Source organism: Lutjanus erythropterus, chromosome 1, assembly GCF_056507025.1.
Source record: "Lutjanus erythropterus isolate fLutEry1 chromosome 1, fLutEry1.hap2, whole genome shotgun sequence".
Classification (NCBI taxonomy): Eukaryota; Metazoa; Chordata; class Actinopteri; order Lutjaniformes; family Lutjanidae; genus Lutjanus; species Lutjanus erythropterus.
In genome coordinates this window covers 5293120-5320389 of record NC_139317.1, presented here as the reverse complement: position 1 = coordinate 5320389, position 27270 = coordinate 5293120, and the positions used below count along the sequence as shown (strand labels likewise).

Below are 27270 nucleotides of genomic sequence, written 5' to 3'. Positions count from 1 at the left end.
ACCAGTGGGCCGCAGACCACACTTTGGGAATCACTGGCGTAGAAGATGTCCAACTGAGTTTTATCTGTTTTGGATAAATATGGGCACCCTGTAAAGAAGTTTGAGAGATTGAGCAGAAACAACCACTGAGTTACTGATGCACACTCAAAAAGTGTTACAACCGTCCCTGGTCTCCCCTATTTCCAGAGGACATGAGGGCTTTATTTACAAATTTGTTTTATTAAAAAGAAAAAAAGTTTAGTTTTTGTTTCTACAGCTGGTAGGAAGTCTATTAACATGACTTGCAGCGAATATAATGGTTGTGGTTTTTGCAGCTCCTTTTCTTCAGGGTCCATGTGTGAGTGAAAGGGGGGTGGGGTGTCCACCCCCAGTCAGCCAATAGGAGCTCTCCGTGGATTATCCTTCTGTTGTAATGCCTGACGATGTGGAGGCGGAGAGTATTTAAACCAAAACCAGAGGTGAACCGCCAGAGGAAAGTGCTCAGCAGAGACGAAACAGAAGGAGAAGACAGAAGAAGAAGAAGAAGTGATGGAGCACTCCAAACAGACAAAGTACGGCTCTAATGAGAAGAAGGACACCGGGGACGGCGGCTCCGTGCTGAACGGACACTTTGACGGGATGGTGAAGCGTTCAGCCGCTCCGCAGCCTCCGGGCGCGGAGTCCGGCGCTCACCGGGCGACCGCGTCCTCGGTGATGGAGAGCTGGAGGGAAGAGCGCACCAGGAGCGTGGAGGACAACGAGATGAGCCTGCCGTCCCTGGCCGCTGCTTACACCACCATCCTGAGAGGGCTGGGTGAGGACCCGCAGCGGCAAGGGCTCCTCAAAACCCCCTGGAGGGCCGCCACCGCCATGCAGTTCTTCACCAAGGGCTACCAGGAGAAAATCATCGGTGAGTGAGTGTCTAAATCCACAAAGCCGCTAAGACGCAGGAGGCGGTGAGGATTTGTTCAACAGGTGGCACCAAGTCTGAGACAAAAAGAGAAACAGTGCAGGGACTTTCTCATCTGCAGCTGATTGATTTTTTTTTAGCGAAAGAAAATTATGAGAAGTTAAGACTAACTCAGACGAAAGCGATGGGGTGTAACTAAGTATATTTACTCGATTACTGTACTTATTTGAGGTACTTTCATTGCACTGTCAGAGGAAGATATTTACTCCTCTACATTCATCTGGCAGCTGTAGTTACAGTTTACTTAAGTAAAAGTACTAATACTCCATTACAAGTAAAATCAGCGCAGTGTAAGTGATATCTAAGTCAAAGTAGGGCTGGGTGATGTATCAGTATATGAGACTAGATATCATCTTAGATTCTGGATATCTGTTGTCTTTTCCTGGTTTTAAGAACTGCATTACAGAAAAGTGATCAGGGATCAATATGGGATTTTTGAGCCTGAGAGAAAAAAAACCCATCACCAATTATCAATATCATAGCAGAGCATAAATAAAAACAGACTTTTTCTATGTGGATTCTGCACCAGTATGACTATGCAAAAGGCTAATAACTTTATTATTTATTTAACATGTTAAATAATTTGACATGCATACACATGCCAATCAACTGTAGAAAGGTACAATAATTAAAAACTAAATAAAAAACCAAATAAACCCCAGTACTCTTCAGTATCAGTCAGAGGCAGGCTGCAAAACAAGAAGCCTCTCAGTATTTTCATTTTCTGTATTACTGATGTAATTTTCTGAACTTACCAGACTGTTGTAGCTGTTCTAGTATCTGCCTTCACCCACTTTGTCATTATATCCACAACAATGATCATTACTTATCAAAAATCTCATTGTGTGAATATTTTGTGAAGGCACCAGTAGCCGCCCCTACAACATATAATAATAATTATAATAATATAATTTAATGCATCAATTCATCATATTCTATAACATCTTCAGATGTTTGCACTGTGATGATTTACGGTCGCCTGTGTTATTTTAGAGAGTGTGTATATCGAGGAATAGCCTAAAAATATTGAGATATTATTTATAAGCCATGTCGCCCACAATGTGAGAATAATAAGAAAAATGTTCTTAAAGGAGGATGATGTATAGACTCACATGACTTAAACTCTTTCAATCATCACTTATGATCCTCTAGAAGTGTGTGTTGGTGTCTGCAGAGATCCTGCAGCCCTCTGACTGTATTTCCTTATTTTTCTTCTGTTTTGTTGCTCGAGAAGTTTCATCAACCCAAAATGTTGGTATTTGACATCCCGATGCATTTACGAACAGCTCGGACAAATCCTACTGACTCCACCTTTAACCATTTAGATGCTTGTAGACGCCAACTAATTTTCTAGCATGTAGGACAGCCGACATGGCGCTGCATGTTTTCTCCATTGGAGGGCACCCTTGTGCGTACACTGTAAAAATACTCTGTTATAAGTTAAAGTCCTGCATTGGGTAAAGCTGGACTGATACTACAGGAGTTTCAGGCTGATTTACTTCAGATTCATCCCTCCTGAGAATCAGAGGACAAATCTGTGCCAGACCTCGGTCGCTGCAGATGTTTGGTCCAGATTATCTGGTAATGTGACGGGTTTAGAGATCCGATCTTAAACCCCACAGACTGCTTTTAGCCTCATTGGAGCCACGCCGATAATTTTAAAACATTTTTGACATGGACAAGTTTAAATCTGGATGATTTCGTCAGTATGGAAGTGTTGCAACAGTAAACTTAGGCTAACATTAGCTGGCATGCTACTGTTGACAGATATTAAAATCCCGCCTCCTATTCGTCTCACTGAAGAATAGTGTTGGCCGTGTCTCCCTTAACATGTCCTCATCCAGACTTGTTTAACTTTTGCTTCCATCACTGCAAAGCATTAGCGTTACTACAGCGTACTGTCTCCTCCGGCATGATAATATCCTGTGGTCTGTGGTGTGCCATTATTAAGTCTTGTAATGTGTGCATGTTAAAGATTACTGTTAAGTTTCGCCTGAAGTGTGTGTGATTTTAAAAGTCCTGTAGTTTGGGACCAGCATTAAGTAAAAGCATGCGCTGCCTCACATTTTCTCCGCTGGGAGGGGATCCTAGAGGCAGTTTATTTTTTTAAAAGTTACGGCGACGTCGGCTGGAATTACTTTGTATCAGTGGTGGATTCAGTGATGTGCACAGACAGTTTTTAAGGGCAAGTGCTCAAAAAAAAGGCACTCATCTTGAATTATTGATAAAAATAAAATTAGATATAGTAGCACATCCTTTACTAACTTATGTATTTTCATGTATTTACTTCAATATACTGTCATGCAGATAATCATCTGATTTCAAACAAAGACGATGACCTTAAGCATTCACTATTTCATCATTTATCACAAGACAAAGAAAGCAGCACAACTTTGTGCTTCAGTTATTTATAAAATAAATAAACATTGTAAATAAACAAATATTCACACAAAATGGAAAAAGGCTGTTCTCTGAATATGAGAAATGAAATTAAACCAACCAGTCTACCTTTTAAACTCTAATGTAGGCCTGTGTTGATTTTCTTCTCTTCTCTCCACCTCATTTTGTTTGTGTACATTTTTCTGCATTGAATATTTTTACTTTTTCTTTTTCTTTTACTTTTACTTTTAATTCTTTATGTACATTTTCCTGATTAAACTTACATACATTTCAAAGCAGGACATTTACTTGTAACAGAGTATTTTTACATTGATCAGTACTTTTACTGTGGGAAAGTATCTGAATACTTCCTCCAGTGCTGCTGAGACCCACCCTGATCACAGCTGCTCAGCTCTTTTCTTTCAATCTCTGCTGTACGTCAGAGAGGTGTGAGGTTCATGCTGCTTTGCAGAACTGAAGGAAAAAGAGGAAGAGGGAGGGATTTGTGTGCTCTTTAGGTGCTTTCTGGTGTTGTATCTGTGAATTCGTTTGATTACAAGAAACGGTCATCTAAAGACGTCACTTTGGTTTTTGGGAAATTCTGATTGTCACCTGTCACTAGTTTCCTTTCACAAAGTGGGACAATGACAGCTCATAAAACCAGTATTTTGATTTAGAAAATGAAAATAAGTTATGTAGCATGTAGTGAGTGTCAGAATAAATTGACATATAACTGCTTGACTGGAGTAACCGCATTCAGCAAAGACGCTGGCATCAATCTGCAAGCAGAGGTGGCTGCTGCACTGCTAATATATCGTTTACCTGCAGATGCCGTGATCCTGCTCGGTCAGAAAAGTTGAAGCGTTTAGAGTGAGCTGTTGTCATGTTTTGAAGAATATTGTGCAATTTTTGTGATGCACGGCACAAAGTGTCACGGTGCACACTGTCAGCGACGTTTAAAATCGTGTTTTACATGCATTTCTCATCACTGTTCGACGAGTCGACGAGAGGAGATTAGTCACCCAGAACATCCTTAGTTGGGGGGTTGTTGAGTCAAGTTGTTTTGTCGACTCATTAGTATATGACGCAAATGAGACTCGAAAGTCTGCCATCTTTCTCCAGAATCGCTCACCCCATCTTTAATTAAAGAAATGATCCCCATATGAATCCATTAACTGCAGCTCTAGTTTGTTGTGCATCATTTTTTTCACATTTCTCCAAATTTTTTCTGGACATCGTTTGTGTTTTTGGAAACTTTTGTGTCCCGACTAGCCTGACATCCCCAGACTGATTCACAGACAAGTCACGTTCATCTGCCGCAGTAAAAACATGAGCTCTGCAGATTCGTCTGGTTCCCAGGCAAGTTTGAACAGTTTATAATGATGTAACTGTTAAGAGATGCAGCAGAAACAAAGAGGTTAACATTTTATCTTAAAACTCAAATTTCTCTTGCACGCCATCACTTGTCCGGTTCATTTTTGGGATTTTTGTGGGCAGATCTAACTGGCCTTTTTGCTGTGAAAATTAGAAACAGGTTTTTAAGGCAGAGGTCACTGAAATTAAAATTAGATTTTTTGAGATTTCGCCCGACCAAACCTGCCGTTCACCTCTTCAAAGCTGCAGGTCTGTTTGTTAGATTTATCTGATTCCTCGAGCTCATGTCTGATGCAGCCAAACAGGTCGGCCCGTCGCTTCCAGGGACGTTTTGCTGAGTCACGTGCAGGTGGGGGGGTAAAGAAGAACCTGGAAAGGGGTCGATACGCAGTGTCAGGTCCACATTGGCCGGCTTCTCCACGCTGCAGCTCAGTGGAGTGGTTGGAGTCGGGGATCTGCCCCCCTCTTCTCTGTCACTGCCTCCTCCAGAACTCCATCTGGAGGCAGTTTGGGTGTTGTGGGGGTTGTTGCGTGTTGTGAAGCTGTAACATTAAAGGAAGGAATGCAGAGAAAAACGTGAAGGCGCCCAGTAAAGAGAGGTGATGCTGATTCATGTTGGTTGATTCTGAGAAGAAGAACACGAGAATGACCAGTGAACTCCAGCCATCTTCTTACCTCTGATCAGGATGGACAGAGGTGAACACAATGATGGCCTGCATGTGTGTTGTTTTCCAGGCGGCGGCGTTGCGCCATCTGCCTGCTGATTGGCTGTCATAGGAGACTCCCCTTTGACTTATTGGAAAGCAGAGAACACAAAAAAAAACACGTTTGTGGAGAGTGGTAACATTTTTAGTGTCGGTCTCCACTGTTTGATCAGTGTGTTCACGTGTGTGTGTGTGTGTGTGTGTGTGTGTGTGTGTGTGTGTGTGTGTGTGTGTGTGTGTGTGTGCAGGTCACGGGTTCAGCTTTGACCACGACACGAGCCTAAAATCCTCTTGCTGTGGACCACATGACCAACAAAACTGTAATGAGGAAAAGTTATGCAGAGATTAAGCAGAAAATCTGAACTTGTGATGTTACAGGAGCCCCGTTACAGATTAAAATGTGCTTCTGTTTAGTGCATGTGTTACTTTTAATTAATTATTGATTATTTTCAGTGTGTCTGATCAAGAGTTTAAAACCCAAATATGTAACATTAGCTAAGAAAAGCTGCACACATTTGTATTTGAGTCATTTTTGCTTCAAAAATTACTTACACAAGTCACTGCCAGTTGATTTTTTTGTTGACTGACTAATTGATTAAGTGACAAATTGTGACATTTGCATCTTTCCTGTACTGTAAATATTCTTCTTAAGGAAGTAATTTGTAATATTTATTCTAATAAATCATAAAATGACCATGATATGTTAAGGAAACATGATAAGTTTGCCCATATCACATTAATTACAGTTTAATTACGTTTGCTGAATGAATAAATGTCTGTTTATGAGTTATAAGAAATCATCAATAATCTTTTAGAACGAGTAGATGGTTGCAACGTTTTAACTGAGCAGTATTTTAATGGAGTCTGGCATGTTTTGTGCGCTTTGCACTCCTGCAGTGTTCCTGCAGCCTGCCTGAGCTTCCTCCAGTCTGAGGAGGAGGAAGGAGTCGGGGAACAACTAACTTCAACCACAGACTGTATATTAAATAGGATTTCAACCCAGTTTCAACCACATTTTACTGCTAATCCTTAAAATATGAGTAGGTGAGAAATAAATCTTTGAATCTTGAATCTTTATTATGAAAGAAAAGCTGTAAATATTTGCATTTGAGAAGCTGGGATCATTTTTTATTTTTTTTTTTAAATCAGTTTTGTTTGAAATAGACTTAAATTTATACTTGGTTTAGTGCTGCAATGATTATGACCTCACCGTATGAGCAGCAGTTCATACAGTCTGTGCTCACGAGGATGAAGAGCTGTACTTTGTGTACAGTGCTAATTAGCAAATGTTAGCATGATCACAGGCCAAACTAAGACCCGCTGAACATCACCACGTCAGCATGCTGATGTTCAGCAGAGCCTCACATCTGCTGGCACGACTGTAGACTGTTACGTCTTGTTCTAGTTTAAGTACTAACGATTATTCTTATTTTGCTGACTAAACTGCCAATTATTTTTGCAGTATTTTGATTAATCATTTAGTCCATTGCTTCTCTAACTTTTTACACCATGTACCACCTTGCAAAGTACTGAGCTTTCTAAGTATGATCTTATTATTTGGCACTGTTTGATGCTAGCAGGTGCTGTGGACACTTCACTGCCGCTTCTTAAGTAGCAACCAGCAGTTGTGCTCACTTCACTGTCATCCAGTTGATTTTCAACAGAGCTGCTTAAAATATTCTCCTCCTAAGCTCTTTGTACGAGTTCTTTCTGGAGACATGATTGTAGTGTTTTTGTAGCGTTCGTTGTCAGTCTCTATTATCTTTCTATGCAGTTTAGCTGATAAGAACCGGTTGTCATGGGTGATGGCGTATGTGCGTGTTACGTGCGTGACTGTGACCATGTAGCAGACAAGAATACAGGAAAAACAAAACCTGTTGTAAACTGCATTTCAGTGAGCTCATGTTTTATGCATATCCATTCAAAATGTTGTATTTTGGTAGAATTATTTCTTTTAAAATTAATTAAATTAAATTAAAACTCCTTCGTGTACCACTAGGGGGAATTCTTGCACCATCAGCGGTACTCATACCACAGTTTGAGATTTAGGATTTAGTCTATAAAATGCTAGAAAAATGTAAAAAATGTGCATCACAGTTTCCCAGAGCAGAAAGTGACGTCTTCAAATAGCTTAATTTGTCCAACTAACAGTCCAAAACCCAAAGACTCTTCAGTTACTGTCATAAATGGCAAAGAAACCAGAAAATCCTCACATTTAAGAAGCAAGAACTGTTTGACGTTTTTTCTTAAAAAAATGGCTGAAACGATCGATAGATTCTCAAAACAGTTGACAGTTTATTTTCTTTCAGTGGACTAATTGATAGATTGACTAATTGTTGCAGCTGTAGTTATGATAACATTGTATTCACCAGGTTAACTGCAGAGATCTGAACCCAGATCCTTCACTACAGTGAAGTCCAGCTGTTCAAGAAACATTTGATTAATCAGAGACGTAACAAATTATCTAAACCACTTTATTTGGCGTTAAAACTGAAAGTGAGAGGACCTGAAATGTTGGAATAATTAGACCTGGCTGATAATTCTGAAAAACTTATCACAATAGTGCAGTTTTATATCAGTTGATATTGATAATTATTGATCAAACAGGCCATGACAGAAAAACGCCAAAGGATGAAAGTGGCCAAGCTGAAAAAATAAGCGTGTTGTATTATCATGAGGTGATGTAGATCAAATCAAATATCACAATATTTTTGACCAAGTACCTTGATATCGATACTGCAGCAATATTGTTGGTGCTTTCAGAAAATATTAACACTAGGTTTGCAAATTTTAAAGGGATATTTCGCTCCAAAATGAAAATTCAGTCATTATCTACTTACCCTCGTGCTGACTGAAGGTTGGGTTTAATTTTTTAGTCTAGAGAACACTGCTGGATTTAGGAGAGTTGGATTATGCCGGTCAAACAGTACGGACACATTTTACGTTTTTCTTTTCTTTTCTTTTTCACAGTTTTTCTCTTCACATTTGAAAACTGGTCACCGGTCAGTTACATTGTTTGTGAGATTTTGCAATGCTGTGAGTAGATGATGACTGAATTTTCATTTTTTGGTGAACTATCCCTTTAATCATTAGTAACTAATAGGATACAAACTGCATGTTTTTTCATTTCTTTTCTTTCTCCCAACTCATTTTAAGTTTCTTTATTCAACAAATCCCTCGGCAGGACAAAACACTGGCACAGTTACTGCCGTTTCTAGACTAATGATTAATAATAAATACATTTTAATTGGTTAAATTCGTCACAGCCGTTAATCGATCGATTAATCATGAACACAATGAGACTTTTGATCAATAATCATCAGTAATCCACATTACTGATGATTATACAGACAAAGTGGGTAAAAGCAAACAATTAGAAGAAGTAAGTTAAGAAAATTACAGCACTTTACTTTTATAGTCGTATAAAACAGGAAAAGACTAAATTAAAGACGATTTCCAGTTTCATATCATGATATGATATAATAATTCATTCATTGCACAATAAAATTGTTTTTGTGCACAACTAAGTTAAGCTCGTGTTTCTCGGTCATCTTTTAACAATAAGAGTTCCCAGATTTCAGCGATTAACTCGATGTGCACGCTGTTATTATCACTAATGGACTAGATGACAAAACAAAACACAAACCAGAATTAAACTTAGAAACTTTACAAACCAGATTCAAACAAGTCAGACAATCCATGTTCAGTGTTAAAACAGCGAGGCTAGTTCACGCTAACACGCTGATACCGCTAACAGCACCAACAGCACCTGTTGTGAACGACTGACAGCTGATCATCAGCTGATTGTCTGGTTTCCTGGCAACAAACAAACAAACACACACACACACACACACACACACACACACACACACACATCTTTTGTAGCCTCGAACCAGAGGGCATCAGGGAGTCTTCCGATTCAGTCAATAAATGTCTTTTTAAATAAACAGAAACACAATTTCCTGAGACTCAGCAGATCTGAAACATCAAGAACACTGAATATTATGGGATGTGATGGTAGGAAGTAAACAGCTGGTTATAAATGTGTCTGTGTGTGTGTTTAAAGGCAGGGATGTACAGGGGTGACTCATTAATACATGCCCAGGGTTATGAGGATGTATAGAAAGTGTGTGTGTGTTTGTGTGCGTGTGTATGTGTGTGTCTATAAGATGCTGCAACACACACACACACACACACACACACACACACACACACACACACACACACACACACACACACATACATCCAGCTGTCTGAACAATAAATGAAAAACTATGTTTATTTAGTCATTCTCTTCACCGTTTCCTGCTTCATTCAGAGCCAGTCAACATGTGACCTCCTCTGAATGAATAGCACACACACACACACACACACACACAGACACACACACACACACACACACACACACACACACAGGAGGCAGCAGTATTGACTGAAGAGTTGATGATGAGTAACACTGTCATTACCTGATACCCGCCTCGTTGTTCTGTCACCTCGAGCGTCTGAACCGGCAGTCCTCACCAGCTGTCCTTTATTTAGTTAAGGTTGACTTAACGTTGTTTCCCTGCAGGTTGTGTGTGTGTGTGTGTGTGTGTGTGTGTGTGTGTGTGTGTGCGTGTGTGTGTGTGAGATGTAACTTTCACTGTATCTTGATGGTGTAAGAAGCTGTAATGAGGGTGAGTGTTTGTTCAATCAAGTGTCCTTAAAGTATAATTCTGGTTTATTAATATAACCTGGGCCTTCATTTGGTGGTTTGGCATCATTTCTCTCAGTAATCATGACGTCATAATCACAAAGTGGCTGTAAATCAACATTTTTTATAATAAGAGTGTATTGAATGACAACGTAACAATGTGAAAGAAGTCTCTTGTATTGATGAACCTACAGAAAAATAAATGGACAGCTCCCCTCAGCTTTATGCAGCATTAAAGTGAGTTTCAATTCATCGTTTAGCTGTTTTGGTTCAGTCTCACTGATTTCATTTGCGTAAGTTTTGGGAAAAAGGCCAGTCAGATATTTTCCTCAGGAGTTGGTGGAGACCACAAACGGAACTAAAAGTGAGTGAATATCGGACTTGTATTCATCAGGTGACACAAAAACTGCTGTAAATGAATTATCATGTTGCTCTGTAACTTTAGGTTTCGTGTAACTAAGCAACTGTTCAACATATGAACTTAAGCTTTGTTTATGCTCCTGTGAGACACCGCGGTATGGGCCCTTGTTGATGGCGTGTGACCTGAGACGTGTGTGTTCAACGTGTTGCTCCGAAATTCTCCGAAACGCCAGAGGGCGCACAGGCAAAATATTCAACCGGAGGAACATCGTTATCCAACACGGCTGCTCCCACTGACCATGGAAGTCATCGCTGCTGAAAAGAATCTTATCTGCTTGTAACTATTAAAAACGATAAAGGCAACACAAGATGACGTGTTCAGAAATCTGGATGGAGAATACAGCTGCATGATAAATGTAAATGCAGCTACAGCCACATGTAGCACAAAGACACACAAATAGAGTGAATAATGGACTTAAAGTCGTCAGGTGGACACAAACACGACTCTAAATGACGTCACACAGCTTAATGTATAAGTAATAAATGGATTTCCTAACACATCAAGTTCAGCTCTACTGTTTGCACACATCAGTCAAAAGTAAAAACTAATTATATAAAAAAGAGTAGCTGTCTGTTTTATTCCTTTGAGACGTCTGGTCTCAACCCTGCTGTTTAACTTTTTTCCTCATATGGAAATCTTAATTAAGTTCCCAAAATACACAATAAAAAGATCGTGTCGTCATATTTGTCTGGAAATCTTTTGTGTAGATATCTTGAAAGTGCTTTCATTTTAGTCTGAAAACGCTGTGGGAATCCTGAGGGGAGATCAGTGGGTATTTTTTTCTTTTTATATAATAATAATGATTTTAAAGGAGGGAATTTAATTATTAAATTTCCCAGTCTAGCCCAGTTGTCCTCCATGTTGAAATGAGAGGCACTGCTGACTAGTTACAAAAATTCAGAGGTGCCACAACAGCTTTTGGAGCCTTTGTGTAGGAGCCAAAACAGGACATGACATGCAGTTTTGTCATGTGGCGGCACACTATGGCGAGCACACATCCAGCTGTAAAAGGTGAACATTGTGTTTGCCAGAAAGTGTCAGTTACCAGCCGTCCAAAACCCAAAGATATTGAATTTATTATCTCAAAAGTTGGAGAAAAGCAGCACATCTTCACAAGTTAGAGGCTGGACCTGAAGAATTTTTGGCAAATGACAATTTTCAAAGCGGTTATTTCATTTTCTGTCTGTCAACTCAATGATTAATTTGTTAAAATCCACTGGATCGGGGTTAAGGTTTGATCTCCTATAAAGTGTGGCTCACAGGTCTAAAATGTTATAAACATGTTATAAAAGGTTTGTGGTGATTTTCATAGCTGTGACATTGAACATGGCCTCGTTAAGATGATTTTCTGTAGACAATGAGAACAAAAAAGATAATTTTTCTTTCATGATTGAGCCGATGTAGTGTAGATTATATTTTAGTCCTATCCTACATGAGCACATTTTCAAGAATTAGAGCATGTTGCCTTTCAAATGAGTCCCTATACACATGTTTTGACCTTACAGTTCTTCTGTTACAAGCTTTTTATTTGGGACTGATGTTTTTTTTGTTTTGTTTTTTTGTAATTTTAAAGGGTTTCAGTTCTACTTGAGATCTGGAAACACAAAGTCCAGTGGGACAAGAAACAAACACAACTCTGGGTTAGTCAAGTTTTATTACTGACAAGCCAAAAGAGTAAAAACTACAGATTATTATCAACGGTGTTCCTTTATAAGCTGATACAGTACAAACCTGAAGTCTGTGTGACGGCTCGTGTTTCCTGTTGTTATCTGCAGCAAAGACCAAGAGCTGTTTACACTTTAATGTTGTTCTTGATTACGAAACTTTCCAAACCAGATTACCACTTTATCACAGTGTCGACCTGAAGGCAAATGGCATCCAGGATCAGTTTATCTTGTCTGTGAATCATTGAAGCCAAAGTGTGTCCAGGAGCAGGATCCAACAAATACAAGTAATTCTTAAAGCCACTTTGTGCAGAATCTGAAAATTTCTGTTCCTGGCGACTTATTTCCCCGTCGATTAAATGCAAATTTTAATTTAGACCAGTCAGCTTGTCTAACAGTAAGAAAACACTTAGAAAGCACTTAAAGTTGAGCACAACTTATTAACTGATAATGTTAAACACCATCTGAAAAAGTACTGTTTGTATTAGGAGCCATTTTATGCCGTTAATCACAGTCCACAATCGGCAAATCGTATTTTAAATGCTACTGAAATGTGTCACTTTGCACTGTGCAATGCAAACACTGCACCTCAGTAAATGCTTCACCTTTTAAGAATGAAAAGGATTACAGGGTTCAATGAGATCATGTACCTGGAGCTGACGTCAGCTGCTGCACAGTGTGGCTAATGTTAGCAGTGCTGGTGGCAGCAGTTGCTGCTCTGCTTGCAGGTTAACGTCCATGTCTGTGCTGAATGTGGTCACACTTTGCTCCAGCTGAGTGGTTATAGATCAGTTTATTCTCACAAAGCCTACATTCAGCCTTAATTTGATTTTCTCGATCAAATCACTCCTCAACCATGCTGGTTTTATGAGCTGTCATCTGTCCGACTTTGCTGATAACAACATCCAGGGTTGCATGGGCCATCTGAGCGTATGCGCTGGGTGCAAGGGGCTGCCATCTGATGGTGCCGCAGCCCCAACTAGTGGCCGGCGGCTGCATAACAGCTAACAGTTAACTGACATTGTGCATGAATAAAATCTTGCTAAATAGTTTCACCAACTAGTATATCTGGTGCCGACTAGCAAAGTTTAATCGTATGCTTGACCAATCACTTGACACTAATTCCTTGGACTTGCACTTTTGATAGATACTGCAGACCAGGAACACCTCACAAGAGCTGCAGCTCTGGAGATGCTCTGACCCAGGCGTCTAGCCATCACAATCTGGCCCTTGTCAAACTCGCTCAAATCCTCACGCTTGCCCGTTTTTCCTGCTTCTAACACAACAACTTTGAGGACAAAATGTTCACTTGCTGCCTAATACATCCCACCCACTAACAGGTGCCATGATGAAGAGATAATCAGTGTTATTCACTTCACCTGTCAGTGGTCAGAATGTGATGCCTGTCTGTCTGTGGTTCAGACACTCATGATTCCCAGACAATATAAATAATACATACCAGCATGTTAGCATTTCAAAGCATCACAGCTTCACAGAACTGTTAGCGTGGCTGTAAACTCTTAATTAAATAACATATAATTACAAATAAAGAGGCAGACTAAATGTTCATTAATTACAGGATTTTATCATCATGTAAAGCTTTACTTTACTTAATTTATTTCTTTATTTAATAGGGACAGCACACATCGATGAGCATCAATATAAAATTACAAGATGTTAACATGCTGGATTATAGAAAAAGTGATCATTTTCATCTGTAGTCTTTAGGAAGATAACGAAAAAACAGACATTACAATGACAGTGTACGAATATGCATACAAGTACGCAAAACACAGGTTAAAAAAGACAAAGTATAATGTGCAAACCACATGAGAGTTGTTGCACATTGAACACGTCACCAGTGTGTGTGTGTGTGTGTGTGTGTGTGTGTGTGTGTGTGTGTGTGTGTGTGTGTGTGTTCAGTTGCACGGCGGTGAGGAACAGCAGCTATCAGAACAATCAGTAGAGAGATTTATCACAGAAAATGGACCTCAAATGAATCCTGATAAATCTCAGCTCTGAACAACATCAGAGATCAAAACCTACCTGTCAGAAAAAAAAAAAGTCCCAATGAAAAGTGTCTCATCTGCAGAGAAAAGTCTGTCAAAAGTCCCAAATAATAATCTGTAGAGACAAACACCGACGTGTATGAGGTGGTGTAAGGTGTCAAGGCATCGTTACTCAAACTGCGTCATAATCTGACAAACGCAAATGGTTAAAAAAAAAAGAGAGACTTTAAGAGCGTCTGAATGTGTTGATCTTCTCACCTGTTACCTGTTTACACACAGAGTCAAACAACAATAAGCAGCAGGGACTGAAGCAACAAGTCAGTCTGTTCTCCGTTGTCTCGGTGACCTCGTCCCCCTCCCTCCTCGTCCCCTCTCCCCTGAGCAGATAGCCAGTCAGGAAATTAAAAAGTGCCGCGGTGAGAGCGAGAGGCGTCTGCGCCGTCACAAACAGATAAAGCGCTTTATTGAACCCCCGGCAACTGAAAAATGCAATAAAGCAACAACAGGAAGGGGAGCGTGGAAGCAGGGCTATAATTAGACGGCCATGTTTGCCAGAGAGAAACACCGACGTCCACGATAAAGAGAGCGGCAGCTGGACGGTGGAGGTGGACAGGGCGTCCCCGGTGGTTTCCATCTGTCTGTCCTCGAGGGGACACAAAGTTTTTAATCCAGTTGAACGCTGGCAAAGGACATAAAATAAAAATATACAGACTAGACAATCATTGAATTAAATCAGAAACAGAAACAGGATTATTGCCAAGAAGGTTTGAGAATTTGCTTTGGTATTTTATTTTGTTTTATTTTATTTAACCAGGCAAGTCATCAAGAACAAATTCTTATTTATAGTGGCAGCCTGGAAAAAGGCAGCAACACACACAACATTACATGTGACAACAAGCGATACTTAAATAACATCTATGTCTATCTACAAGTAACAATAAATATAGTAAGAGAAAAGGAAAAACAAGTGTTAAATATGTAAAATATAGTATCTGTATTGACCATTTTTTTAAACAAAGAGGATGAAATGTGCAAAATATTGATCAAAGGACTGGTCAATAAATTACTAAAAAAACAACACAAAATAGATTTTTAAAAAGCAAATACTTAATAAAAAAGTTTAGGGTATTTTGGGATTTGCAGGAGATCTGTTCATTTCATCTCTCTGTTTTGTCTCCGCAGACGTGCTGAACGACGCCATCTTCGACGAAGACCACGACGAGATGGTGATCGTCAAAGACATCGACATGTTCTCCATGTGTGAACATCACCTGGTGCCCATCTTCGGCAGGGTGAGAGAAACACACACACACACACACACACACACACCAGACACACACACACACCAGACACCTGATTTAAACCAGAACACAATGAAGAGGAGACCGTTTCGTCCCTCGTCCTTCCTTTGGACAGATGAGTTCACTTTACTGCAACATGATTGTAGACAACTACTACTTACATTGTCACCGACGCACACAGATGCAACAGAGGATATGAAGAACAGTTGCACTGCACTAAATGAGTTGTGTGATCGCGCACAAAGCGCCGTCGATCATCCTTCAGCGGGGATTTTTATACGATGATGATATAATTAGCAGACCTGGTGTGTGTCTGTGGTGCCAGTCAAAGGCCAACAAGGTGAAGTTGTTGTTAAAGTCTAAAGAGCATCTGAGGAGTGTAAAACTGTCAGAAAGTTCTTTCTGAAATTGCGCGTGTGATACGATCAGTTTTGCATTACGATTTTCAAAAACAAAATTAAAATCGCGATGATGTGATATTTATTGAGGTCTGAAACAAAACAAACATGTTTTCTTTCATCAAGATTTTTTAGATCAGATCGTCTCTGCAGCGCTGCATCACCTCATTATAAAGATGTTTTCTCATAAATTTTTCCTTTTTTCAGAAAACTGCACTCGGCCATATTGCAGTTTTATTGCAGTTAACTGTGCAGCCCTGAGAGCCACCATGACCGAAACGTCCATACAGAACATTATCACAGTTCGGGGGCCACATTCATGAGGGCCACATAAATGAAGCCTGCAGCTGAGTTGTTTTTCTTTCTGCTAGAATCAATAAAGGGCGTACTTTTTATTTTTGTCCCTTTTTTTTCTTTAGAGGAAGCTACAAACATGCCTAATTTGATAGAAAAACATCAAACAAACATAAAAACATGGTAACAGATGTTTGTCTGTGATGTTTATCTGGAGGCCGCTGGTCTGAATAACAGAGACAGAGAACATGAGAAACAATCAGATTAGCTGAGATCTGTTTATCCTGTGTGTCTTTTGTTTCTTCAGCCTCCTCCTCCTCCTCCTCCTCCTCCTCGCTGCTCCTCTGACATCATTACTCTCCACTAAAACCTGATTGGCCTCTTCCCTCTTTCTGAATTTTCTGTCTTATCCCTCCATCTTCGCCTGCAGGTGCGCGTCGTTTAAGACAATAGAGGCTGGCAGCTGATCCTTTTCCACTGGTGTAAATGGGCTCTGATGACAGCAGTGAATCACACACACACACACACACACACACACACACACACACACACACACACACACACACACACCACGCCTCCTGTGTCACTGTGTGTGTGTGTGTGTGGTCATCAGGTGGCTGTTTGTGTCCCTAAACCTCTTCCCTCCCCTCGTCACCGTCAGCAGCGTTGCCTCTTATCCAGCCTCTCTCATCTGTCCGTCTGTCTGTCTGTTGTGTCTCTCAGTGAGTCACCACATGGAGAGAGACCGCCTCCTCCTCCTCTTCCTCTTCCTCCCCTTTTATTGTTGGTCGGATGGCGTGCAGGTAGCCGCTGGCTGTTTGATGAACTGTTTCAGTCACTGACTTGTTTATTGCGGGTTGTCACTGACTTTGTGATCAGCGGAGCCGCCGTCAGATCAACTGTATGAAGTGAAAATACATTTTTTTTCTCTCATTTTCAGCCTTTAAACTGATACGACTGGTTCAGTGTGATGCATTTCCTATTTGAACCCCGTCAGGAGTCAGTCAGTCTCACTCCGAGTCTATTCAGATGGTCACTGTGTCAGATTAGGTGAATGCAGAGTCACAAATTCTTCCTGTGACTCGGCTGAGAACTCACATCGTCGGTACGTGGAACAAACGCTCTCCCAACTGAACCACCTGGCCACCCAAGATTCTGGCTGCAAAACCAGAACTTAAAAGTATTGTTCTCCAAGTAAAAGAAAACATGTTTGTTTGGTACAGACCTCAGTAAATATCACATCATCATGATTCTAATTAGGTTTTTTTTTTTGTCAATGGACAAAAATTGTGATGCAAAACTGATAATTTCCACTGATTGTATTGCAAATCACAATTTAAGTCAAAACTATCACAATATGACCAAATCTTGCAGCCCTGATGAAGTTCAAGTGTCCATTTCATGCTTTTAAGATTATGTTTTCAGACTCACCAGTCAGTGAAACTGGTGTCAGGTGACGTAGTTTGGAGAGTAAGAAAGTCCAACTTTCACCCCGGAGTACGGGGGTTTGTGTCCCGTGTGAAACCAAAAATCAGTGTTGACTTCTTTTTAACTTAAGGAAAACAAAATTCTGCAAAATCTCCCTAATAATGAAAGTGATTGGTGACAAGTTGTCAAATGTAAAAAAACAAAAACAAACCCAACTTAAAAAAGAAAAGCCTCCATACAGCTCGTCAGGTGTGATCCAAGTCTCCTAAAGCCTCAACGTGCCAAGTTGACTTGAAAGACGTCATTTACACCATATTTTTAGCCTGAATCTTCACTGTATATTATTAGTTTGGTGCCATGATCATGTGCGCATGCACATCGTGTGAACTGGGTGTGTGTGGTGTGACAGTGTGTGTGTGCAGGTGAACAGCATGTCGGAGCTTTAGGACACTTGGATTATACCCGTATGGAGACATTTTACATTTTACATTTTACATTTTTTGTTTGTGTGAACTATCCCTTTAACTTACAAACCTAACTTATGTCAGTAAGTGTTTTGGTCTCCACCAGCTCCTGAGAGAATATCTGACTCTTTAGCTGCTAAATGTTTCATTTCTTCACCAGTTATTTGCTAACTGTGTCTTTCTGCTGTTTTGGTTCCTGTCTTTCTTCATTTAAATGTTTTTTTTACTTCGCCCCATCGTCGCTCTCAGCAGGTGCCAATAAATACGAATAATGTGAGCAGATAAGTGAAAAAGCCGCCGTCACAGTCGGTGTGTTTGATGTCGATATGTCAGGCCGCTGCAGCACAGAGGGAGGGACGGCAAGAAAAAGGAGAAAAAGAGATCTTTGCACGCTTGTTGCCGCTGCCCTTTCTCTCGTCTTGTCAACAAATTGTGTCTGACATTTGAGTGGAGCGCACGTGTGTGTGTGTGTGTGTGTGTGTGTGTGTGTGTGTGTGTGTGTGTGTGTGTGTGTGTGTGTGTGTGTGTGTGTGTATAAGAGAATTAGAGCCTCCAGACATCCACAGCAGCGATGCTCCAGCTGACGACTCCATCTCCTCCTCCTCTCGTCTGTTGCTTGTCCACTTACTCTGCTCTCGTCTTTTTGGTTTCTATCATTTGTTTCTGATGGTCGTATTAAAACTAACGTGTGTGATAAACTGTCATTTTCTGTACCTAATTACATAAAGCATGTTCTGCATATTCTGAAAAGCCACTACCATGTGTGTGTAGTGGCTTTTCACTTCTGCTGCTGGTTCAACATGTTGTGTGTTCAGAGATGGTCTTCTGCTCACCTCGGCTGTATGTGGTTATTTGAGTTACTGTTGCCTTTCTATCGTCTTGAACCAGTCTGGCCGTTCACCTCTGACCTCTGGCCACTCACTGGATATTTTCTGTTTTTCAGACCATCCTCTGTTAACCTTAGAGATGGTTGTATGTGAAAATCCCAGTAGATCAGCGGTTTCTGAAATACTCAGACCAGCCTGTCTGTCACCAACAACCGTGCTGCATTCAAAGTCACTTCAATCACCTTTCTTCACCATTCTGATGCTCGGTTTGAACTTCAGCAGGTCGTCTTGACCATGTCTACATGCTGAAATGCACGAAGTTGCTGCCATGTGATTGGTTGATTAGATATTGGCACCAATGAGCAGATGAACATGTGTACCTAATAAAGTGGCCGGTGAGTGTGTGACATCTTCCCTCATGTGAGAATCTTTATCACTCATAAAGAACATCATCAGTTAAAGAGCGACGCTTTTTACAGCCGGTTTAATGTGAAACTCAGAACATACAGAGTTCAGCATCAGTTACCATGGTGATCTAGCAGGTTAAAGGGGGCAGCGCTTCATAGTACAGCCCTCTGTTTACATGAGGTACCTTGACAACAAACCATGTATATTATAGCCATTTTGTTTTTGTTTTTTGCCAGTAATATATCTTTTAGTTTTATTACTACACACATAAACTGTTTAAAAACATTTCAAAACAGCCAGGTGTCTTCAGTTCTAAATTTAATATAAGATATATATACATTTTCATATATTTATATATATTAAATATATATATATTTATAATTTCTGTGACCTTTTTGTTTTGCACTTTGTCTTTTCTCAGAGCTCTGACTGAACTTCTGTTTATCATCAGGAAGTTCTGGTAGCTCTGAGTAAAACCGGAGGTTTATTTTATTTCCATACAGATGAGTCTCCTGCAGCAGGATTACGTGCTGATGCCCTTTATTAGTTTTTTAAACATAGAATCTACTCTTAAAGCATAGCGCAACAGTAAGGATTGCCCACTTATTAGTAAATCTGGCAACTTACTGGGCAAGTAGTTAAAAACTATTAAACTATTGAACTATTTTATAATCAATTAATGCCAATTTTTTTTGTAGAAAATGCTGTTTTCAGCCTCTAAAATACAGAGACTTCCTCACTTTTCTCTGTATATTATCATATTAAACTGAATATCTTTGGATTGACAAAACAAGACATTAAAAGACACTATTTCACTATTTTCTGATACTTTATAGACATTGCAGCACCAGATTAAACAAGACAAACTTCAGTCTTTGCTGCTATTTGATAACCGCTAATAAATAAAATAATGTGGTAAAGGGGCAAGTAAAAACTTCTTCTGACCCACTTACTCGACTGGACAAGTGAAAAAAAGACATTGATGTTAAACCCTGAGAAAGACTAGTTGTGATATGACATGCTGAAGACAAACCATGTCACTGAATACACTGCATGAACATTTCTGTAGTTTTTTCCTCCTGCAAAGTCCGTTTTTCTTCTCATCAGTTTTTAACACTGGGACAACACTCTGGACCAATCAGCTGGAAGGATAATTCTGCATCTAAAGCATTTTTTTAAATTTGCGTCAGGCTGAATGTAATAAGCAGCAGCAAGGTGACGATAATAACACGGTCGACTTCTTCACATAACGAGGTCAACATGTGGGAAACGACTCTGTTTGAGCGTTGTTGATGTAAAGTTAACGAGGGAGGAGGACTCTGTGTTTACTCTGTTAAGTCCTCCACCCTCGTCCTCCCTCCTCTGTCCTCGTCCTGCCGTAGTCTCGTGTGTTGTGTCCTGTCAGCTCAGAACTGGTCTGCCCATCAGGTGCAACACCTTGATCCGGGACGCTGTGGTGGAGCAGGTCTCTGTAGGGTGTGGAGACAAACAGTTTGTAGTTTCCTGTTGTTTGGCCAGACTGAGTCACATTTTTCCTGACTGGAAATTATCCAGGAGCAGCTTTAAAGAGTCTGTGAACCTAAATCCACGTTAGTCCTCTAACCCTTTAATTTAGTGTAAGTAACGTAATCCAAATATCACAACATTAAAGTAATGTAACTTTACTTTTGGATTATCTCAATATAAAATATCCTAATATAGTGTTTTAGGGCTGTAATGAACAATTATTGTCATCGTGATTGTTTTCTCAAATAATTGATTAGTTGTTTGGTCCATAAAATGTCAGAAAATGGTGAAAAATGTTGATTAAAGTCCAAGATGACGTCTTCAAACGTCCTGTTTGGTCCACAGCTCAAAAATATTCAGTTTATTGTCAGAAAGGAGAAAAGAAACCAGAAAAGATTCACATTTTAGAAGCTGGAATCAGAGAATTTTGACTCGCTTCATGTTTGTAGGTTTATTAGTTTGTCCAGTTGTTACTTCCTTTGTTGTGTGCAATTTATTCAGTCGTGGTCCTCAGGTCCGACTGCCCTGAGTCTTTCAGGTGTTTCCCAGCTCCAGCACACCTGATTCAGATGATCGGGTCGTCATCAAGCCTCCGCAGAAGACTGATGACGACCTGATCATCTGAATCAGGTGTGTCAGAGGGAAGAGGTCCTACTGACAAACACTGTTATTGATTGATTGGTTGATTTAAAGAAAAGTTCTCCACCCAGTGAAGCTTTTTCACCTGTGACCAGCTGTGTGTGCACTGTGCACTATTTGTTCAATATTTTAAAGTTGTAATCCCCATTTTTACTAAATGTATCTGTAATCTGATTGCATCTTTTTTATCTGCAACTGTCATGGAATAAAGTTACCTTTTTAAAAAATCCTGTCGCATGTAATCTATTACTCCTCAAGCTATTTTTTTATTATATAATATATATTTATAATATTTTTCACTCTGTGCAGGTTCACATTGGTTACCTCCCCAACAAGAGAGTCCTGGGCCTCAGCAAGCTGGCCAGGTGAGTACATTTACTCTGTGGGTGTGAGTGTGTGTGTGTGTTCAACTGTTAATGTAGGTGTGTGTGTGTGTGTGTGTGTGTGTGTGAGAGAGACAGAGAGAGAGAGAGCTAGTGTGTATTTAAGCTGATTATTAAAACGTGTGTGTACTAGTGTAGAATCTGATCCCACTGACCCCAATACCTTCTTATCACACTAACACCCCTTACTAACACACTGCTGGACACACACACACACACACACACACACACGCTGTGGTGAGAGACAGACGCACCATTCATGTTTTTTAAAGACAGAAATGAAGCTCTCAGGTTGGAGTGAGCTGCGGCCTGTTGTGGTTTCTGGTGCACACGGGGCGACGCTGATTAAAACACTTTGCCAGGATCATTTTTGCAGACAGACGAGCAGCTCATTAAGAAGACTCGAGTCCTGCAGTCACGTGACTCCTGGACCAGCCAACATCCTTCACATCACATCAGAAATAAAGCAAGAAAGGGATGATTACTATAATGTCATTATTTTTTAGAGACGACCCTGCTTGTCTTCTTCTTATTTTTACGTGGAAAGGCATGTATGAGAGCGAAATTCACCTGGAAATACCCGTTTCTAGATTGTCGTCTTTGAAGCAGCAGCTCTTCCCTTTCCTTTATGTTCGTACGGTTTGTGCCGCGTCTCCTCGTGCCGCCCGTTTGGTCTTGTGACATTTTCTTGAAGGTGATGAGGTCAAATTTGTCCAAAGTGGTTTTGCTCACAGAGAAGAGCAACAGGTCAAAGGCGCAGACCGGGTCATTTCTGCAGATGTGTTTGTTTTCCTTCTGCTTCGTCGTCAGACCAGAAAATATCTTCAAAATGACCGCTGTTTCTTTTTTTGTAGTTGAATATTTATTTGAATGGAATTGTCTTTAACCTGTTCACTTACTCAACAAAAATATTAACAAAAGACTTGTTTTTCCCCAAAATTTGTTCACAAATTTGTTCATTTCCATGTTATCTACCTTTTCTGTACTGTAGCTCTCCACCCTGAGAACACTGGTTCCTACATCACAGCAAAAATATTCTTTCATATTTTTCAAAAAGCTCCATAACTTCATGAAACAGCTGGTGATTGTAGTTTTTATTGAACGTAACTCAAACAGGAGGAAATAATGCGTTTGTGGGAACTATTTTTTGTGGCGGATTAGTCAACATTTGGTGCTTTTAATAAGTATTTGTTGCAGCTGGATGGTGTGCATGTGTGTGTGTGTCTGTGTGTGTGTGTGTCTGCAGCAGTGAGGTTCAGCAGCTGTGTTTCCATCAACATATTTTATGCTCATTTTCAAACATCGCATTAGAAAGAACTACTGGGCCTGTAAAGAGCAACGTTTAGATCTGCTCTGTGTCAAAAGTGCTCTGAGATAACTCGATTTGCTCTGTAACTTAAAATTGAATTGGAAAGAAAAAAAAATTGCAAAAAAGTTTTACGCTTGCTCTGGTGTAATCCAAGTCTCTTAAAGCCCTGACATGCCAAATCAACTTGAAAAACGTAATTTCCACCTTGTTTTTAGCCTAAATCTTCACTGTAGATCCTTAGCTTGGAGCCACGTTCACGTGTGTGCACACCGTCTGAACTGGGTGTGTGTGTGTTGTGTGCAAACGGCATGTTGGGACTTTATGAAACTTGGATTTCACCAGACGAGAAGTATGGAGGCATTTTTGTTTCATGATTTTTCGGCGAACTGTCCCTTTAAGAATTACAACTTTCCCAATTGGGAAAAAATCCTCTCTGTTTTTCTTTCGTGGATAGCTAAGGTGACTGGTTTTGTTTCTCTGTCTTCTTTCTTAAAGTTTATTAGCATTTTGCAAAAAAAAAAACAAAACAGTTTTTGTTTCCAGTTGTTGACCTCTGCCTCCTGCTGTTCATACTGCCAACATCTGATGAAACTAAACTTTAGTAGCCTAGTTTATTCACTCCAGACAAGTTAATGGAAATACACCTCATTTGTATTTTCTTTCTTGCAATGTTTCAAAAGTTTGGTTCGACTTCATTTGACAATTAGATGTAAGTACGTCTCTCCGTGTGTTTTTAATAGCTTTTGGACAAAAACAGAGTCAGTTTCGTCTCTCTCTTCTTGGCCAGTTAGTTGTAATTTCTTTTTACCACCGGTGTCATCCTTTTCAGCAGTTTATTAGCACTAAGTTTGTTCTCTCTTTTCTCCCCCTCAGGATTGTTGAAATCTACAGCCGTCGACTACAAGGTATCAAGAAAAAGGCACAGACACAGATTCTTGTCTCAGTCCACATTTTCTGTTCAGAGTTCAGTGGTTTCCTTTCACTCTGTCGGACTGTTTGTTCCGTCTAACCTGGTTCATGTTTGTCCATCCGTCTGTGTGTCCACAGTTCAGGAGAGGTTGACCAAACAAATTGCCGTAGCGATCACTGAGGCCCTGCAGCCCACCGGGGTCGGTGTTGTCATCGAGGCAACGTACGTAAAAACACCATTTATTCTTCCTTTGTCATTTAATCTCTGTCATATTTGTTCTTTTATTTTCACGTCACCTCCTCGCTCTTCGCATTAACCTCCGTCTCCTCCTCTCCACAGTCACATGTGTATGGTGATGCGAGGCGTTCAGAAGATGAACAGTAAAACCGTCACCAGCACCATGCTGGGAGTTTTCAGGGAAGATCCAAAAACCCGCGACGAGTTTCTGACACTGATCAGGAGCTGAGGAGGACGAAGCTCCTCTTCTTCCTCCTCCTGTTGCCTGAGGTTGCCTCCACCTGTGTGTGAGAGTGTGTGCGTGTGTGTGTATGAGTGTGTGTTTTCATTCCACCAAAGGCAGTGACAGAGTGTTTACTGTGTTTTCAGTCCGACTCATTTTAACCGTGACATGACGTTGACTCTCAGATGACGGGACTTTAACCCTGTTTATCCACGTGTGTTGTTTGTGCTCATTTATCCGTCAATGACCTCAAAATACAGACGCATAGTTTAACAGAAAGAATGCACCATGAAAAAAAATAAGTTACTGATTATATTTTTTAAAACACTGAAAAGTAAAACTATTGATCTGTTGCATTTCTACTTGACATGAAATACAGCAGAGTTTAAACAGAAATGTGTCTCAAAAATCTTGCTGATTCTTCTAAATCCAGGACGAGTGGAAAAAAATAATTTGATGATAGCAACCAACAACAAGTCCTACACTGTAAGCTGATCAGCAGTTTATTATCATTAGTTGGCCGCAGTGGTGGACAAAGTACTCAACCCCAGTACTTGAGTCAAAGTATAGATACTCCTGGTCAAATATTACTCAACTACAAGTGAAAGTTGCTCAGTCAAAATTTTACTCAAGTTAAAGTATTAGAGTTCTTGCTTTTAAAACTACTTAAGTATTCAAAAGTACATGTTTTTAAAAATACTTAAGTATTCAAAAGTACAAATTACAAAGTACACTTTCTAATATCAATACATGCTGTATTGTTCTCATGATGCATTTACAGAACCTTGTAACTCTCTGAAATCATCTAATGATGCACTGATGCTTGTAGAACCACTCTGCTACACAAAGTCTATAGAAACACCTATAAAAACTTCAGCATAGAAATACAATCAAAAACAAAAAGGACAGTTATTGTCAATTTCTGATGTAACTGTATTAAAATCACATCATGAAAATTAGATTGAAGCCGACTCTAAGGAGTTCTCCAAGTCTTTAAATAACTGAGATTTCTTTCTGTCTTCAGATGCAGTATATATATACATGAATTATGTGGTATTTTTCATCCCGATAAAAACAATCCAACTTTAAAAGCTACACCAACAGCTGACTTCAAAGCTCAGTCGAAAAGTAACAACAACCTTCCTAGAAATGTAGTGGAGTCAAAAGTAAAATATTTGTCTTCGAAATGTAGTGGAGTGAAAGTAATATGTTTCCAAAAAAACAAATACTCAAGTAAAGTACAGATACTCAAAAAATGTACTTAAGTACAGTACTCTAGTAAATGTACTTCACTACTGTCCACCACTGGTTGGCCGTAAATGTAAAGTTAAGCCTTTTATTGTGAAAACAAAAGCCTACTGCTCTGAAAATTCACTCCGGACTTTGAGTTAAGCGACTGCCTGCCAAACTCCATTAACATTTTGCTCAATTTAACCGTTCAACTCTTTCTACGAGATTATGAATGATATGTTGCAACTCAGAAACAGACACTTGCACATTTGGCGAACATTCTGCATTAATTTGAACTTTAATTAATGTGAAACAAGCAAACAAAAAGACCAGTAATTTGCCGGAATAAAAGTTTCAAAGGAGGATACTGCAGCTGTAGCTTTAGAGAAGAGTTGTTCAACTTAATCTCTGATGGCCGATCATGGTCATTTTGTGATTCAGTACAGTAAATATATTACAGATTTCTCCTTTAAGTTCAAGTAATTTGTCAAGCAAAATTACATTTGCAGATTCCAGCTTCTGAAATGTGGGGATTTTCTCTTTTTTGTTATGTTAATATCATGTTTTTGTGATGCACAGCACTTTTAACACTCTGTCACACCTAAAACCTCAGTTTACACACATCCTGTCCTTTTTGTTTAGATTTAAAACTACAACTAAAACCATAAAGTTTTTTTAACATCAGAACAAACAAAAACGACTATTTAATTAAATATCAAACATGATTGAATGTTTGGTTTAAAATCATCGGAGGAAATATGAGATAAATGACACCAGTAGTCTCATTTTTACTTTTTAATTTTTCAACGTCTTATTTTTGTTGTTTATTTTGATCCTGTGGAAGCATCTGCCTTTATGTGCCAACTCACCTCTAGATTAAAACCAAAAAAAAAAAAAAAACTTCATGGCGTTGTGACGACGCGGCCGGCGAGACACTGAGCTGCAGAATCACCACCGTCTGAAGCAATTGAAGTGTGTGTGTGTTAGTGTCTTTGTGTTTATTTGTGTAGCATATTTCAATGCATCATAACATCCTCAGACTGATTTTGTGTGTGTGAGAGAGTTTTAGTGTGTTGGTACGTGTGTGTGTGTGTGTGTGTGTGTGTGTGTGTGTGTGTTGGAGGGGAGATGAGAACTGACGAGCGGCTCTGCTGTTGTTCTTCGTGGCCTTGTTGAGAAGGACGGCCTGTTCTTTGGCCTCTTCACCATCGTCACTTTATGTACTGTGTTCATTTCAAATACTTTTTAATCAAAGAAAATAAATCTCTATGTGACAGCGATGATGACGACTGTGTGTTTTTTCACTTTAATGATGTGTGTTCACTTCAGTTCAGCAGAACAGGAAATACTCAACACCCAAGTCTCTTTTCAGAAATTATGACCTGGTTAACCTTGTGAGCAGTTTAATGTAGGAACTACCTTCTTTTTACTGAACTACACCTACTAACTGTATCATTGTGCAGAATGAAGCGTGCATCTATTCTTGGACCACTTGTGAGAGGTTGGGTTGTAAACATTAG

At 39.8% G+C, this 27270-nt stretch overlaps 1 protein-coding gene across 1 annotated transcript; it reads left to right on the top strand.

The window, feature by feature from the left end:
- The first annotated feature begins 480 nt into the window (after window positions 1-480).
- On the top strand, window positions 481-24936 carry gch1 (GTP cyclohydrolase 1). Its single transcript, XM_084723379.1, has 6 exons — window positions 481-889; window positions 15376-15485; window positions 21768-21823; window positions 24024-24055; window positions 24198-24282; window positions 24400-24936. Exons 1-6 carry the CDS (start codon window positions 529-531, stop codon window positions 24524-24526), a joined length of 771 nt encoding a protein of 256 aa, XP_084579505.1. The 5' UTR covers window positions 481-528; the 3' UTR covers window positions 24527-24936.
- Window positions 24937-27270: the final 2334 nt, after the last annotated feature.